This window comes from Acanthaster planci, linkage group LG05, assembly GCF_054643075.1.
Source record: "Acanthaster planci isolate LZ-2023a linkage group LG05, COTS_SCS, whole genome shotgun sequence".
Taxonomy (NCBI): Eukaryota; Metazoa; Echinodermata; class Asteroidea; order Valvatida; family Acanthasteridae; genus Acanthaster; species Acanthaster planci.
This window is the reverse complement of record NC_141781.1, coordinates 8,713,353-8,728,932: the sequence shown is the minus strand read 5'-3', so window position 1 is coordinate 8,728,932 and position 15,580 is coordinate 8,713,353. Positions and strand designations below refer to the sequence as shown.

The window sequence follows — 15,580 nt, the reverse complement described above, 5'->3', positions numbered from 1 at the left end:
GCATGGTCACAAAAAAGGATGACCAGAGAAAAAACTTCTGAAATTGTTAAAGGAATATTTATACCCAATCCTAGCACAGTGTTTTAGATGTGAAAAGTGCAGGTTGTACCTGAAAAATGCAGCTGTGATTTGTGTTTTGAAATGTTAGGGTATAATAGGGTCTATGATACGGGCAATATTTGGGTTTCCTAGATCAGAGGTAAGTGTGGGTATAAAGGAATACAATCCAGAGCAAGTTTTAAATTATTTGAGGCAATCAAGTTTTAATAGGGTTAAGGCACATGTACTTTTGTGCATGTGTTGTTTTGTTGTAGTCAAGTCCATGAAGGTTCTTGGAGATAACTTTATCAGACCAACATCAGTTATCAAGTTACCCAAGTCATGAGGAACTTTGATAAATCATTCCTCAGTCATTGTTCATCTCATTGCTCGCAGCTTGGCTTGAGACAGAACTTGTGACTGGACTTGTGGTAGGACTTGGGTCAGACTCAAAAGACTCAACTACAGTGGAAGTCCTTCCCAATTTCAGTATCGGTCATTATTCCACTTACTACAGTCATTCAAGTCATACAAGCTTTTCAGACGACAAAATGTGAGCCACAACACTTTGTCGTTGTTCATCCCTTTGCATGTGGCTGGACTTAATAATAAGCATTTTGCGAGTTAACTTTGACCCAAATCTGGTACACTTAGTTCTTTAAATTCACATGAACATAACAACTTGAATCCTCCTTACTAAAACCGCTGTTGCTATACCTCGTGATTCGGGGTAAGCTTTTGCTTAGTTGCATAAAAGACGCCTTGCAGCAATACACTGGTCGCAATGGATAAGAACAGCACAAAGGAACCAGTTCATTCCAGAGATGGTTGTCGCTATGCAAAAGCTTGCCCCGAATCACAAGGTATAGCAACAGTGTATTTAGTCTGGGGAATTCAAATTGTTATGTTTATGTGCACTCAGATAAGTCTGGGCACCAGATTTTATTCAAATTTAACTCGCAAATGGCTTATTGAATGTGCCATTTCCATACAAATGATCGAAGGTACCGTACAAGTACAACAGGAAATGTCACCGCACTAGTACCCAACCTGCAGTGCGGGAATGTGTCTGTCCCGCCAACAGGAAGAATAATTTTATCTAGACCTAGCCCTGCTGGCATCGGTGATGTCTCGATCTTTCCAAGGAAAGATGCCTCTAATCATACCTACTCTATAAGAAAGTTAACTACCAGATCCCCATGGTGACACTAAAAATTAGGAAAAACACAATGGAACCTATATTAAAGCTAAAAATAAAAAACCTACTGCATGAAACGGATAAATCCTACTGGACAAACCCATTAAAAATCGCATATCTTGCATTTTTGAGAAGGCACTGCTAGACTTGGAGAAGCACTTTGTATTTACATGTATGTACACTTGAGTTGTGACTTTTAACAATAAACTATGATCACTAGTAGTTATTGAATTGAATCAGCTGAAAGTTTTGGGGGACTTTCGTAACCAGATGAAGAGCCACCTGTGGTAGTCTGTCCCGAGGACATCACTAAATTCACCTATGGGTCCTCGGAAGCTGTAGAGTGGCCTCCTGCCACAGCCGTCGACAATCTGGCACAGTCCTCAGACATGACAATATCATACAGCATGGACAGTGGTTCGTTCTTCCTATCAAGTGAGGAGGAATCGCCCAACACCATTGAGGTGACAGCGGTGGACACCTTTGACAATGTTGCCAGGTGCCAGTTTGACGTCACGGTTGTGAAGATACCCAGTAAGTACAGCCATTCTTCAAACTTCGTATTTTCATTCTGAAATGGTAACAAGATGTCAACTACACTAGGGTTTGATGCAAGTAAATAATACAACATTTCACAAGAAATTGGGATTCTTTCAGTTCTGTTGTTTGATAATGCCTCAGTCATGTAGAGGGGAAGAATGCCATTTGACAGAATTTATGGAGTCTCTCTGAAAATAAATAAAAAATCAAGAGCAAATGAGATGTAGGTGCACAGTGTAGCTGCACACAAAAGGAATAAACTTATCCAACTTATCTTATTACACATGTTGACAGCGTTGTACATTGTATTACAACTTGCCTTTCCAGGTTATCCATGAAGCATTCTGTTTTTTTGCAAGGCAAAGCAGAGAGAAAAGACAATGCTCCATGGATCATGAACGAAGGCTAGTTTTACTAGTTTGCTACACTGCAAGAAAAAGCAGTTGGTATCTGTTTTATCCGCCCCAAGGTGAAATACACCCCCAATTGGCAAAAGAAAGACAGGTGGTTACCAGGGGATTCTTGTATGCATTCTGCGCGTACACAAAGACCATACATGCCGGAGTAAAGACCATACATGCCGGAGTAAAGACCATACGTGCCGGAGTAAATTAGTTACGTGTACTCAGTATTCTCCGCGTGAAACGTGCATTTACTTGCGCACCTTATGACGTGCTTATTTGGTGAGTACCAAAAAAACATGCGCTCTTTTGTTCCACTCGGAGGGGATAACACTTCTCCCACAGATTTTTTTCAATAAGCAAAAATTGATTATTTCCATCTAAATACAATTAAAAGCTATGTTCATATATGTGTGTATATGTGAATACACAATTTGTTGAAAATTCTCAAGCACTTTTCAAAAGCACCTCCTCACAAATATGGTTTTTATCTAGCTCTGTAGCTTTAGCACTTTGGACTATATGCACACTAGTGCGCACATCTGCACACAATATATATTGGTTGTTGTGTGTGAAGTACTTTGGTTGGGTCAGGAATAGTACTTTTTGGTCGCTATGGGTATAGTTCTTTTGGCTGTGCACAGGAAGGTGGCAAACATAGTGAATGCGGTAGGACTAGCCAGTCAAGATGCAAAATCTGTGGGCAAAGTGTTAAAATGTTGATTGCTTGTCTCTCTACAGATGCCCCTCCCCCTGTCTTCACCGGTTGCCGAGAGGGGGAGACACTGTCCTACCAGGTGCGCAATAACACGGACGTGGCCTACGTCAGCCTGAACTTGCAGGCCAAGGACTCCAGCCAGCAGCCTGCCATTGTCAGTCAGCTAGAGGGGCCATCAGTGGATCTCCCAGGGGACATCCGCTACACTGAGGGGTACCGGCAGGGGCAAAGGTTTGTCTTCACGGCATTGGACCCAGTGACACAACTGACGGCCAACTGCACGTTCTGGATCAAGATTGTGGGTGGGTCAATCTGCATTAACTTTAATAAGAGAATGCGTGTGAATTAGGCCTGTGTAGGTTTTGGTTAGGGTTTCCTGTTGTATCTGTTTAAGTTGTTCTTTATTTTGGGGCTCAAACTATTTAAGTAATATGACATGACTTTTGGGTGCGGCACTCTGAAAAACAAAGTTTTGATGTTAAATTGCCGTCAACTTTGTTAAAGTGAAGGCTAGTTCATCCTTGGCGTAGAAGCGAATGCTAAAAAAAATTGGTGACACAAATATGATTAGTGTTTCAAAATTCCAAGAAGTCAACACATTTCCATGCTCTCATGTTTTGCCTGAAATGCTTCAGGTTTGCACGTTTTTTTCACACACTTTGTGTTCATGTCCTCCTCATTCCTCTGTTCATTTTGAATTCAAGTTTGCATCCATCATGCAGTGCTGCTCCTGCTTCAATGCTTTGACTTTGTCTCTTCAGACAAACAGCCCCCCACCGTCAGATGTCCGTCAAATGTTATCGAAAGGACCACAGCCAACACCAAGGCCATTTTCTGGCCGCCGGTTGACGTTGAAGACAACCTGCCTCTCCCCGACGAAAACACTGTGGCCTATGACCAAAAGAACGGCACAGTGTTCGATGCCACCAGGAATGGTTTGTCTCAAATTGTCACAGTGACGGCCATTGATTCTTTCGGCAATAGCGGGAGTTGCCAGTTCTCTGTCACCCTCTACAAATTTGGTGAGTAAATATATTCCACCCTGAATTGTACAATGCAACTTCAATCCATCCTATTCTTCAGAGGTTTTTAGCATTGAGAGACTTTGCTCCATTAAGAGTCGTCTACAGCAAGGAGAAGGGAAAAGACCTACGTATCCTTTTTAAAGCTGCTCTAAACCAAATTAATCAAATGCAAACATTAATGGAATGAAAGAAATACAGCCTGAAAAAAAATTCTGACGTAGAGAGTTTCCACTCCAGACATCCCGGAGGTAGAAGTAAAAACAAATGAGCCAATAAAATATCGCCCAAAATCACTGACCAAAAATGAGCCAAAGCACAAAACCACCTTCAGAGCCACTCTGTGATGTGTTTTAAAAAATTTCAATTTTTAAAGGCACTGCAGAACATCTATTACTCTTGGTTTCTAATTTCATTTTTTTCCCCCTTCTTCCACCACAGATGTTGTGTGTCCCGAGTTTCCAGTCATGACCAATGGAGCGGGAGATTGTGCTATCGCTCCAGATGGTAAAATGGAGTGCAGAATAGTGTGTGATTCGGGATATGAGTACGCTCCCATCGACAACCGATTCAAGTGTGAGATAACCAGCACCAAGGCGTTCTGGCAGCCAACGCCAAACCCAAACGCATGCATGCGTAAGTTACGACAATTACTGTCTTGAAGGAGGACATGCAGTTTGATTTGATGAATTTTCTTGAATCAATGTTTATGGTGTGATACCTTCAGATTTAGAGTTGCAGTGGAATGTAGGTACTTTGAAGACAACTTGTGTGTTAATTGTCATTTTACTGTAATTCAGGCAGGATTCTAGGACTGCATCCGAATTCATATGTCTTTGAGCTAGGTTTAGGCCTTTGCACATTGTAAATATACGTTGACGACAGATGAAGCATATCTTTGGAAGCTCTAGGAAAATGATCCCCTAGCAGGTAATCAAAAATATTGCTAACTTTACTTTTTATTGGCAGGTCCAACGGCGGGCACCGCCATCAGCAAGACGGTTACAGCTGTTTTTCCCTTTGATGCCAACGTCTGTGATGTCACAAACCTTGTCTTTGTGTCCAACATTCAGACCAGCATACAGTCCAGCCTGCGGGAGGCAGACCTGTGCCAGAAGGGCGTGGCCCAGGCCTGCACGCCCGACAGCGTCCAGCCAAAATGCGGTGTCGTGGCATCCGGTGGTGCGGCACGCAAACGCAAGCGACAGGCCTTCACTGACCTGTCAGTGGACATTGTGGTCACGGCTCCGGCCGCGGACACCCAGGGATCGTCACTAAGTGACGTCCAGCAAGATGTGGATGATCTAGCCACGAGCATCAAGGAGCTAGCCGACGGGGAGCGACTATCACTGGTCATTGACCATCAAATGGTGTACAGTCTCAGCTCCGGAGTGTCAAATGATTATGTATGGATATGTAATGAGGGCTACAAGAGCACCACAGGTGGATGTGGTAAATATATTCACAGTATGGCATTACTCTAACATTGCTGATCTTTGTAGACTTGTAAGTTTTTCTCAAATGCTGATGTGAGGGGTGCATTAAAGACTTCAACATGCCCTTGTTTCAGGCAAAACTGGACATACATGTACATGTACGTATACCTTGTGTTAAGGACCGACATAAATACATACATGTAATTTATACACGTATATGTACGCTTATTTGCTAACTAGAATATTTTACATTCATGTTGCACCCAACATCAAAATTTAACATAACCACAACCTTGTAGCACTTAAGCATAAAGGTGCGTGCTTTGTAAAATATCTCACATAGATATTGCAGAGACAACTGCACTGTTTGAACCACAAATGTATGTACCATTTTTTTCCGCCTTCCAGATAAGGAGATCTTTTAATCTTGAATTCTGTTTGAATTTGTGTGAATTGTAGTTCTCTGTCCAGCTGGGACCTACTTCAACACCACTTCACTAGAGTGCCTGCATTGTGAGCAGGGTTACTTCCAGTTTGAGAGTGGACAGACAGCATGCATCCAGTGTGCTACAGGACGATCCACCGATCAGAGAGGCAGTATCAGCAGACAGCAGTGTAAGTTCAACCCCTTCACGGCGGGGTTATTTTGACCGCGACTGCTGGGCTGCGGTATGCCCTGAATGGAGGGCTTTGCCCAGCAGCAGGCCCCATTGAACCAGCAGCTGCATGGTGAATAGACTGAATGTGTGGTAGGCACTAGTCCTCACAACGGTGCGATAGCAGCAGTCCTCCGTAGTAAGGGGTTTAATAAAGCGTTTCTGTTGTCCACGTCTTTGGCTTCGCTTCATTATGTTCCCCAGTCAGTTTGAAATGTTTATTCACCGAGCCAGATGGAAGCAGAACTCTGGCCATGTTATCGGCCATGTTACCGGAGCTGTAGTAAGCAGAAGGGTTTTGAGTCAGGGTCTTAATTCGAGAAATTGATGCCTGAAGTTGAAATCAGAGGTGAAGCAAAGATGTGGAAAACTGTCTGTAGCATTTTGTTCATGTAGTTTCCTCATGAGAGCCCAGTGAGGGCACTTCCTCATTACTTGTGGCTCCTGCAAACAAGGGATTTATACCAGATTGTATTTGTAAAAGATTGTGTCTTTCGAAGGACATTGTAGGAAGGATATATATACAAGTTTTATTTTCAGATCAAAGTATGTGAATTTGGACAATTCTTGTCTGAATGAGAGTTGATGTTGTGTCTATCATATGATGTAGTAGAAAAGATACCAAATTAAGTAAATACATTCCAGGAAGTCTGGAAATTAAATTTACTTCATTATGTTGAAGTAGGTCATTTTTTTCCCCAAAATGTTTTGTATTACCCCACACAGGTGTGTCCGTAGGTGAAACTGCAGCTTTCACTTGGTCCCCCTTCCTGGCATCCATGGTGGGCATCGCTGTGGCTTTCTTGGTTGTTCTCTTCATCGGCCTCCTCTGCATCTGTGTGTGTGTGCCCTCCACCCGGGACCGGCGCTATGCCAGAAACCGAGACCTGGACGGCTCGCTGTCCAACCTCAAGTACCTGAACAAAGCCTATGAGGAGGAGTACACCAAGCGGCGGGCGGTGGGCATGCACCGCTTGACCACCAAACGGCAGAAGTCACCGAGCCGGGCCTCCACGGCCACGGGGTACATCACCATGTCTAGCAACAGCGGCAGCCGCCGCAATCAGGCCGACATGGTGTCCATCGACTCGGATGACTACCGTCGCGACATCAGCGATGGGGAGGGGCGACAGGCCCATTTCAACAGGGGCCACACCATTGAGCGGGACTCGGGGATGTCGTACGGCCACGCCTCCACAGCCACGATGGGGAGTGGCGGGGGCGGGTTCCACTCTCCCTCAAAAATGTCAGCATCCAACACCCAGACAAGAAGAGAGCTACCAGATACAGGACTGTGAGGCAACCTCAACCAGGTCATGAGCAACACTCTCACAAAATGAGGATGACTGAGACGTGATGCGGCCAACCAAGTGGATGTACTTTTCAAAAGCCAACAGGAGATTCATATTAGGATACCTACTGCTGGCAGAGAGGCTACATTCTTTTAAAAAAGTTCTAAATGTTTATCAGGAATGAGCCAGTTTAGTATTCTGACAGCGCATGCCCAGAATGAAGCATATGTCTGAGTTCATTCAGGAACAGCATTATGTGCACACCATAGTCTGCTCCCTCAGTCAGCTCTATGCCGACTCACACGTATACTTTGTTCTCGAATGACCTTGTCTTTTTGAAAAACCGAACTGGCTCATTGTGTTTACTTATATTATTATTTTCTGTGTGCAAAAGGTTTTGATGAATTTTTGCTGTCTCTGCAGAGACATTTTTCCCCCATTGTTTGATTTTTGGTTTTATATTTGTGCAATAAATTACAAATTTCATTGAGATCACAAATGGGGCACTGTTTAAAAGATGTATTTCCTTGTAAACTATTTTGAGTGAAGCCACATTTTTTATCCAATTTGTCCACTTGATAAATTGACTGAATAGTAAAAAAGATTAGTTTATGAGTTTTAGTCATGAGGTATTTTGCTTGTTTGTCCTACTTCTTGAAATGTTTATTGTATACTATGAACAATACCGTCGCATCTTGTGCAGTTGCATTAGCACTGTCATATGTTGTAAATGTGTGTTACTTTTCCATGCAAACTTAAGTTAGCTGCTAGCAGTTTCTCATGAACAAAATCAGTAAAATGGTGTAATAGGTGCAGTTTTTTCTCTTTCTTTGTAATTGATCCAACCCCCCACAAACCATTCACCGATTGCCAATTTTAGCATTCTGAAAGTTGCTAACTTCAACAATAAAAATTGCTAACTTCTTGAGCATCCTTGGCTAATCTAATCTTTGCCTCTGTGCTTAGTTTCATCGTTAAGGGTACACCCAAGAAAATTATCTAACAATGGCTTATGTTAGCATTTGAATTTTCAAGCAATGGCATGTGCTCCAGTATCCTTTACAATTGTGTACAATGCCTTTTTAGGCAATTTTGTTTGCTTCAAATTAAAGGTGCATGTATTTAATAAGTGCTGTTTAACATTCAGGTGACTCTGTGATTACAAAACCTCATACATGTTCATGGTGGAGAGCCTAATTCTCCCCAGCCCAATCACCGTAATGTGTCGGCCTTTATTGTTGCTACCCGTCATGTGTTTTGCCAGGTCTGGGCACAGCTTACAGCCTTCTGGTTTGCTGCCATCAGATCTCCACGGCAGCATTGTTCCTGGAAGGGCATCTCAGAAGGTGTTCCATAGATTGGAGTGATGTGCCACAGTCAGTAATATTCTCATTATTTTCATCGTCGGTGTATCCCTTTCTCTTCATATTTGCCTTGAAGCGGCCCATTTCTGTGCGTAGTCTGTTGAGGGACTTCAGTGTTTTCCAGCCAAGCTCATGTCCAGGAGATAGCTTTTCTTTTGTAGGGAGGGGCCGTTTCTCAAGATGGTGGCTTTCCTCCCACAGTCTGTGTCTAGCCACTTCTGGGGATTCCCTTCGTGGTTCAACTGTGTGGAGAAAGCTCTTCCTTGACTTCAAGCGCTTGGGGGCTGGTTGGTGGGCATAGCATGGATGACGGGTGTCTCCAGTTTGCCTGAGGCGTTCTGTACTGCTGGCTAGTGTCCTTTGGACGTCAGGTGGAGCAATACCGGCCAGAACTTAAAGGCTGTCAACATTTGTTGACTTCAGGCGTCCAGTTACAGCTCAGCAGCAGTTGTTGAGTACAGGGTCAATTGTCAGGGTTCATTGTCCTGATTGCCTGAAATCCATGTACATGTATGGTCATGATAAAATAGGATAGTAAATAGACTTTGCATCAGCAAGAATAGGACACGTGCACACTAAGGTGTGTGTGAATTGCAGAGACTAGTGCCTAGTCAGGCACTAGTTCGTGTACTTGAAAATATTGACTGGTACTAGCTGTGCCCTCACACAATAAGAGTGAACAGCAACTCCAAAAATAACCTGAATCTATAGGGAATTTGAGAGCATTCATTTGATGATTGAATTGCTAATTTATGATGCTACGAACAGTAAACTCTCAGGTTTCTACAGACAAGTCAGGTGATGATCTACGTCCCATGTGTTACACCTACATGTACAATACACCAATCATTTTTACATGTGGTGCTGCATCAATCTTGTGTCTTAAAAACTGTTCTCTGTTCACAGTCTGTAATGGATGCCCGCTTACAGGTAAGCACTGGCGACTCTGAGACTAATCATAGGCATCACCGAGATTGTTGCGCGGCACTCAGCAGTAAACTGACAAACACTTGACAGTGGAAGGGGGGGCTTATTCCAAGGTACTTTAATGTAAATATGGGGAGGGGGACACCCCCCATGATGTCCGTACTTCTAGCACATATACATCTGTACATGTGGACTGTGATGCACAACCGAGTTCAGCTTGTGTGAAGTAACCGCGCTTTGGATCCTCTAAGAAAACTTGTCCTATGTTAACTCTGGCCTTGTGATTTAGCAAGGTGATATATCTTTCTTACCTACTCGAGGAGGATGCATGCTCAGATTGCCTAGCGGGGTATAAAAGGTGCAAGAAGATTGCAATGAAAACATTTTAATAAATATCACGACAAACATCCTCCTCTCGGGATTGGATTTCAAGTTTATTCATTCAACATGTGGAACAACCGTTGTGTCAAATTATTGTGACCGACAACAAATGCCAACGGTACAAATCAAGGAGCATGAGGAATGGTCATGCGTACTGATGGCAATGCCTTCTTTGCACCCAAGTAGACGGTCTTCCCATGGTGAACCAAACGCAGGACAAAAACCACGAAAACCAGTCGTCACATTTTTTACAAACTCAAAGCTGCTGTTCAGTTAAGAAACTGATCTTTCAGAGTACCTCACTCTGCATCCTACCAGAGTGTATGTGGAAGGCTTACAACATTTTTGGTCTAATAATCCCAATTCCATTATTTTGTTTACTATTAAAAGACTAATTAAAAAAGTCAAATTGCTTTTAAACACGATTACACCTGTTTAAACACATGGTTCAATATGATGCTGTGAAATAATAACATGTACAGTACTCAAACACATACAGTGCTCATACATGTGTACATGTATTTTCTGGAGTTTATCTTGAGAATTAAGTCTCTCCCATAATACTGAAATTCATTGGAAACAATAGTTTCTGAAAAATAATCGTAGGCGAGTCTCTGTTATTGTTGGCACTAGGCTAAAGCTCAACTACCTATATAAGCTCACCTACATCGTTTATCAATAGCCATTACGGCATTTGGAAATTACGGGCATCCAAATTTGACTTCATTTGAAAAATAAGGCATGTAAGTGTCTTAGATTTACAAGATTTGCATAATTTGCATATTCAAAACAAGGGTGTCCAAAAAACGGCCTGCAGGGTGTTTAAAGACAACCAGTCACTCCATAGCTACAATCTTGCTCTACCCTTTCATGTCCATCCATTAACCCCCCCTCCTCCAGCATTCTACACAGGTAAACGGATTTTGTGAAGGGATTCTTTTTAAGTTCACAAGATAGCAGGGCTATGCTAAATATAATACCAGAGTGTGGGAAAAATTATGTTGCAATTGGAAAATTGAGGTATTGGGGGTTTTAACAGCACGGAGAAATCGTCAGGATGTTGTCGGCACTTTACTTGATTTTAAGCTGGGTCTGTCCAAGTCAAGATTTCAAATACATGTACATGTAGAAATCATTGGGTATTTAGTACAGTAAGAATCCTCCAGATGACGCATTTACATGCAATAGAGTCAACTCACCATAAGAAGATTGCTTGGACCAGCCAAATAGTCTTGTTGAAACAAGAACCTTGTTATAACAATCAAAGGATAACATTTAGAAAAAGAGTTCAAGAAATTGAGACTTCAAAATGTCATTCTTGTAACAGCATTTTAACAGTTCTCTTTATACCAAGAGTTGACTTTACTACAGACAGGAGAAGCAAAGACGTATGTAAGTAATCACACTGGCTGGATGAACAATCCTAGGTTAGGCATCACACTACACGGACGCGAGTGCTTGTCCTTTGCATGTTAATGATAAAGGCATCAAGCAATATGGCCAGTTCCCATATTTAGGGTTTGTTGGTTTATTTGTAAACGATATGCAATAAATTGGGGAAGGACAGATCATTGCATCATTTGGGAGGATTGGAACACTCGGAATTTCAGCTAGAATTTGAGATTTGTACATACTGACCAAGAGAACATGGCAAGTGATTCGTACATGTAGCTACATACAGAATATTTCAACATAAAATAACACCAAGCAATTTCAAGCCCCAAAAGAATAACAAAACAATCTACTTCCAGCACAAGTTTTTTTGGGGTGAAAAGCACGCAATGCCGTCAGCATGACTTTAAAGTTGATACTTTTTTAGAATTTGGGCATTTCCATGGTTGTGAACAAAAAAAGGATAACTTCACTAATTGAAAATACAAGGGAAAAGAAAGGAAACTAGGTGTGCAGAATTCCCAGAGAAGAATTTTTTTTCTTTTGCAGCCACCAATCCTAGAGTAGGATCTTCCTCTACTCGACTCCGTCCTTTGGGACAGCGAAAGGTTTGCCATTAGGCAATTCTAGAATACCACATTCCTTGATGATGACATCTTTTTTGGGTTTGCTGTTCATTACCTCCGTCTTTCCAATTTTTCTTACCAAGTCCTGAATAAATACAAGGAAAAGAAGTTGGTGTCACCTAAGAGGACAAGACGCACACTGTACAATGTAAAAGGCGGTTTCACTGATTAGATCACAGTACAAATATTGAGCTCAAATAAGTTTGATCCATGATAGAATGTAATGATGGGAATCTACTGTGCCACATTGTTCCCTGAAAATGCTGAGTGGGTGACGCGAGGGCAGGACACCGATTGCCCTTGTATGTACATGTACACCCAAATGAGTGAACTCCCAAAGTTACAAATTAATCTTAAAAATGCCAGGTATCAGCTCGATGTGCGCCAAGAAGGCCACGACTTACCATGCCATTTAACACTTTGCCAAATACTACGTGCTTGCCATCCAGCCAAGTTGTTTTGACGAGAGTGATGAAGAACTGGGAGCCGTTGGTGTCCTTGCCTGCATTGGCCATGCTCAGCCAGCCTGCGCCATAGTGGCTCAGCTTGAAGTTCTCATCTGGGAAGCGCTCCCCATAGATGCTTTTGCCTGGTCGAATTCAAAACAGGAAGCGCAGTAAACAAGCTTGTTCAACCCCACAGAGCAGTGTTCAATTACAAAAGCACTAACTCATCACTTTGACATGTGGAGAAAGTTTGACGCTATCCAAAGCATTGACATTCTAAATTCCTATCTGTCACAAAATAAGACGGTATACACACCAATCCCAAACAATGTACATGTACTCTAAATGCAATGTGCAAGCACAACATCCAAGTACCCGTCACTGAATAACACACAAGTGCAAAAGTGCATTTTCTACAAGTAGCAAATTCGACAAATTCATCGGCAGCCGATGCACACTAGCATTTGCACTGTTTACACTGAACAAGATGAAGTGCCCGTTAACTGATTGGGTGCTTTGGATTTTGGTGTATCAGTTTTGTGATGCATGGTTTTAGAATGCAATATGCAGATGTGCAAATAGCCACAATACAACAGCCGTATAGAATTTCAAGTACATGTAGCTCTATGATAAAAGCCACACTAAACTGCATGCGGGGAGCAGGTGTAATTTCCCTTTCGTACAACCTGTTGGAATGCAGTTATACTGTCGATTTGTCAAAGGCTTTACACTTACCCCCTGTACCATCTCCATTGGTAAAGTCTCCACCTTGAATCATAAAGTCATCAATAACACGGTGAAATTTACTGCCCTTGTAGCCTTTATTCAAAGTGACGTCCTGTTGAGGAATGCATGTCCATGCATACGTGTTTGTTAGCATACCGTGTATAAATCATGTAGATGCATACAATGTTAGCAGATGTACGAACGTAATTTGGATTGAGTTTTGTGAGCAAGAACGTGAACAATGTAGGCGACGGACAGGCACATACATGCACGTCAGAAGGAAGCTTGTATTTGCCGTGTTAACTTAAAAAAAGATTTTTTTTTCACTTCAAGAATTGAAACTGCACTTACCTCTGGTTTTTCTCTATGGATGTTTGCTAGGATTTTGAAGTTCTTGACAGTTTTGGGCACTGTCTTGCCGAAGAGTCCAATCTCAATACGTCCCAAATCTTCTCCACCAATTGAGATATCAAAATACACCTGCAAATATATGAAACCATTGTTTCAATACAAAGGCAGAAAGTGTGATATGTACTTACCATCCTACATGTAACTGGCTACATCACTAAATATGAATAAATAGGGAAATTTCGCTTAGAACTTTTTCAGCTGTTGTGGGCCTAGCACCATACTGAAGGGCTCTTCCTACAGCAACAGCAACTGCCTTGTATGACCTAAACCTACAGAGAGGCATGACGGACACCTGTTAGCCCATGCCATGGTTTGGCAGTGGAGGTAGGCCTACATGTATTACAGCCTGGTGTTGGTCACTTTGCCCCAAACCACATCACCACTTCGCCTGTTCCCCATATGTCTTCTCCGAGTTCTGTTTTGATCATTTCATTTACATTTTAGTTTTTGAACCTTTAATTATTATTGTCATGATTGTGAATCTGTTTCCAAGCGGATTGACTTTTAATGACAGAAACCAAAAATGCACGTCTTTTCTTTCTACTCTCCTTTTGACATTATATTCACGTTTCTGAACAGTTCATAGTGTGAACTAATTGACTAAGGAGAAATTATACACACAGCAGACACATTGCTGACTTCCCTGCATGGACAGAATAAAATTAATTTGTTGCCTGGCCATGTGACCCCGTACTGGCCAACAAGACTTGACGCAGGCCATCGGAATGATCATGTTTGTTGTACTAACATTTTCCTTGGCAAATTGCCTGAATTGAAACCTTTAGTTTGGCTGGGCAAAACAAATTGTCAATGTTGCTGCTTTTCCCAGCGTTAAAATTTAACATGGTTTAAAGTTTCTGTTTGGGGGCGAAATGCATGGCGACTGGGCAAAGTTGGAATGGGGCTAGGTGGGGATAGGGCAAAGTGACAATGGGGTGATACTGTGGTGTGGTTAGGGGCGAAGCGGTCAGGGATGAAATGGAAATGGGGCCAAGTGAGTGTAAAGCTGCCACAGCCATGACCTACCGCAGTACCGGTTCTTCCAGAACTGTAAGGTTAATACAAACCTCACAAGTCACAGTTAGCCCATGTACAAACTTCCATAAAAACATTTTGGCTCTTTTGACCGGGGAGTGGCTACGCGGATACGAAGTGGGCCTTGTGCGTCCTGCAACGCAAAGTGAATGGAGAAGGCGAAAGAATTTCACAAGTCCAATGTGGGTCCCGGGGAGCGGCTACGCGGATACGGGGATACGAAGTAGGCCTTGTGGATGGAAGTGTGACTCCGTATCCGCAGCTACGAGGTGGGCAATGTAAGTGGCGGGGTATTCTGCAATTGTGCCGACAGTTCTGGAACATGTCGAAGTAGCCATGACCCTGATCTAGGCTTGATATAGAGGCTATAACAATAATTAACATGTGGGCCTATAATGACTAGGCCATGATGGAGGCCTAGGCCTATACACTGGGTGACTTATGTCCTTGATCGTGTACATAAAGTTGCCAGGTTCCCAATTTCGCCATATGTCATGCAATGGTAGAGGCGAAATAAGGGGCCTAACGACTAACGGTCACCGACGGATAGACATAGAAAAGACCGGAAAGCTGCCATGGAAAGCGCCAGAAAACATCGGTGACTTACGATATCAGTCACTTTCGGACCCTTCTTCTGCTCTGCAACTGCAGCCTGAGGTAGGAGAAGGTACACAATAGCCACTAGGGCCAACGAGGCAACAACAATAACCTTCATGTTTCTGACCAAGAAACGTAACACGTAGGTTGTTCCCATGAATTGAAATATCCACGTTATATTTTGGAGCTGAGGTTATCGCCCGCGCGGATCGGAGCCAGCACGAGCCACGTCGACGGCCTCAGCACGATACCTAGACGCCACGGTTGGGGCGAGCAAAACATTGTGAAAATGAAAAAATGTCACCTAACTATATGCGAACCCTTTAACTCGGTGGAGGGTAATCCAAAGTCGTCTCGAATCAGTATTATATTT

The 15,580-nt window shown here is 42.7% G+C and overlaps 2 protein-coding genes across 5 annotated transcripts in view; one reads left to right on the top strand and one right to left on the bottom strand.

The window, feature by feature from the left end:
* Positions 1 to 8,431, top strand: part of LOC110987971 (uncharacterized) — a 29,865-nt gene extending 21,434 nt beyond the window's left edge. For all 4 annotated transcript variants that reach the window (XM_087136801.1, XM_087136799.1, XM_087136800.1 and 1 more), the window contains 7 exons: positions 1,508 to 1,771; positions 2,920 to 3,198; positions 3,658 to 3,918; positions 4,360 to 4,554; positions 4,888 to 5,370; positions 5,814 to 5,969; positions 6,737 to 8,431. In XM_087136801.1, the coding sequence (XP_086992927.1) occupies positions 1,508 to 1,771; positions 2,920 to 3,198; positions 3,658 to 3,918; positions 4,360 to 4,554; positions 4,888 to 5,370; positions 5,814 to 5,969; positions 6,737 to 7,308 (2,210 nt within the window). In that variant the 3' untranslated portion in view covers positions 7,309 to 8,431. The remainder of the gene's footprint in view (positions 1 to 1,507; positions 1,772 to 2,919; positions 3,199 to 3,657; positions 3,919 to 4,359; positions 4,555 to 4,887; positions 5,371 to 5,813; positions 5,970 to 6,736) is intronic.
* Positions 8,432 to 10,008: 1,577 nt separating this feature from the next.
* Positions 10,009 to 15,457, bottom strand: LOC110987550 (peptidyl-prolyl cis-trans isomerase B-like). The gene is made up of 5 exons (XM_022250363.2): positions 15,218 to 15,457; positions 13,516 to 13,644; positions 13,174 to 13,276; positions 12,397 to 12,581; positions 10,009 to 12,077 (listed from the first exon to the last, which is right to left on the bottom strand). Exons 1-5 carry the CDS (start codon positions 15,362 to 15,364, stop codon positions 11,943 to 11,945), a joined length of 699 nt encoding a protein of 232 aa, XP_022106055.2. The 5' UTR covers positions 15,365 to 15,457; the 3' UTR covers positions 10,009 to 11,942.
* Between the last annotated feature and the right edge of the window lie 123 nt (positions 15,458 to 15,580).

Excerpts from the sequence above, each read along its gene's own strand:
- LOC110987550 (XM_022250363.2), bottom strand. The coding sequence starts at position 15,364 with ATGGGAACAACCTACGTGTTACGTTTCTTGGTCAGAAACATGAAGGTT. Across the intron at positions 13,645-15,217 it reads GTCCGAAAGTGACTGATATC|GTGTATTTTGATATCTCAAT; the intron begins GTAAGTCACCGA and ends ATATATTTGCAG. Across the intron at positions 12,582-13,173 it reads CAATGGAGATGGTACAGGGG|GCAAAAGCATCTATGGGGAG; the intron begins GTAAGTGTAAAG and ends GAATTCGACCAG.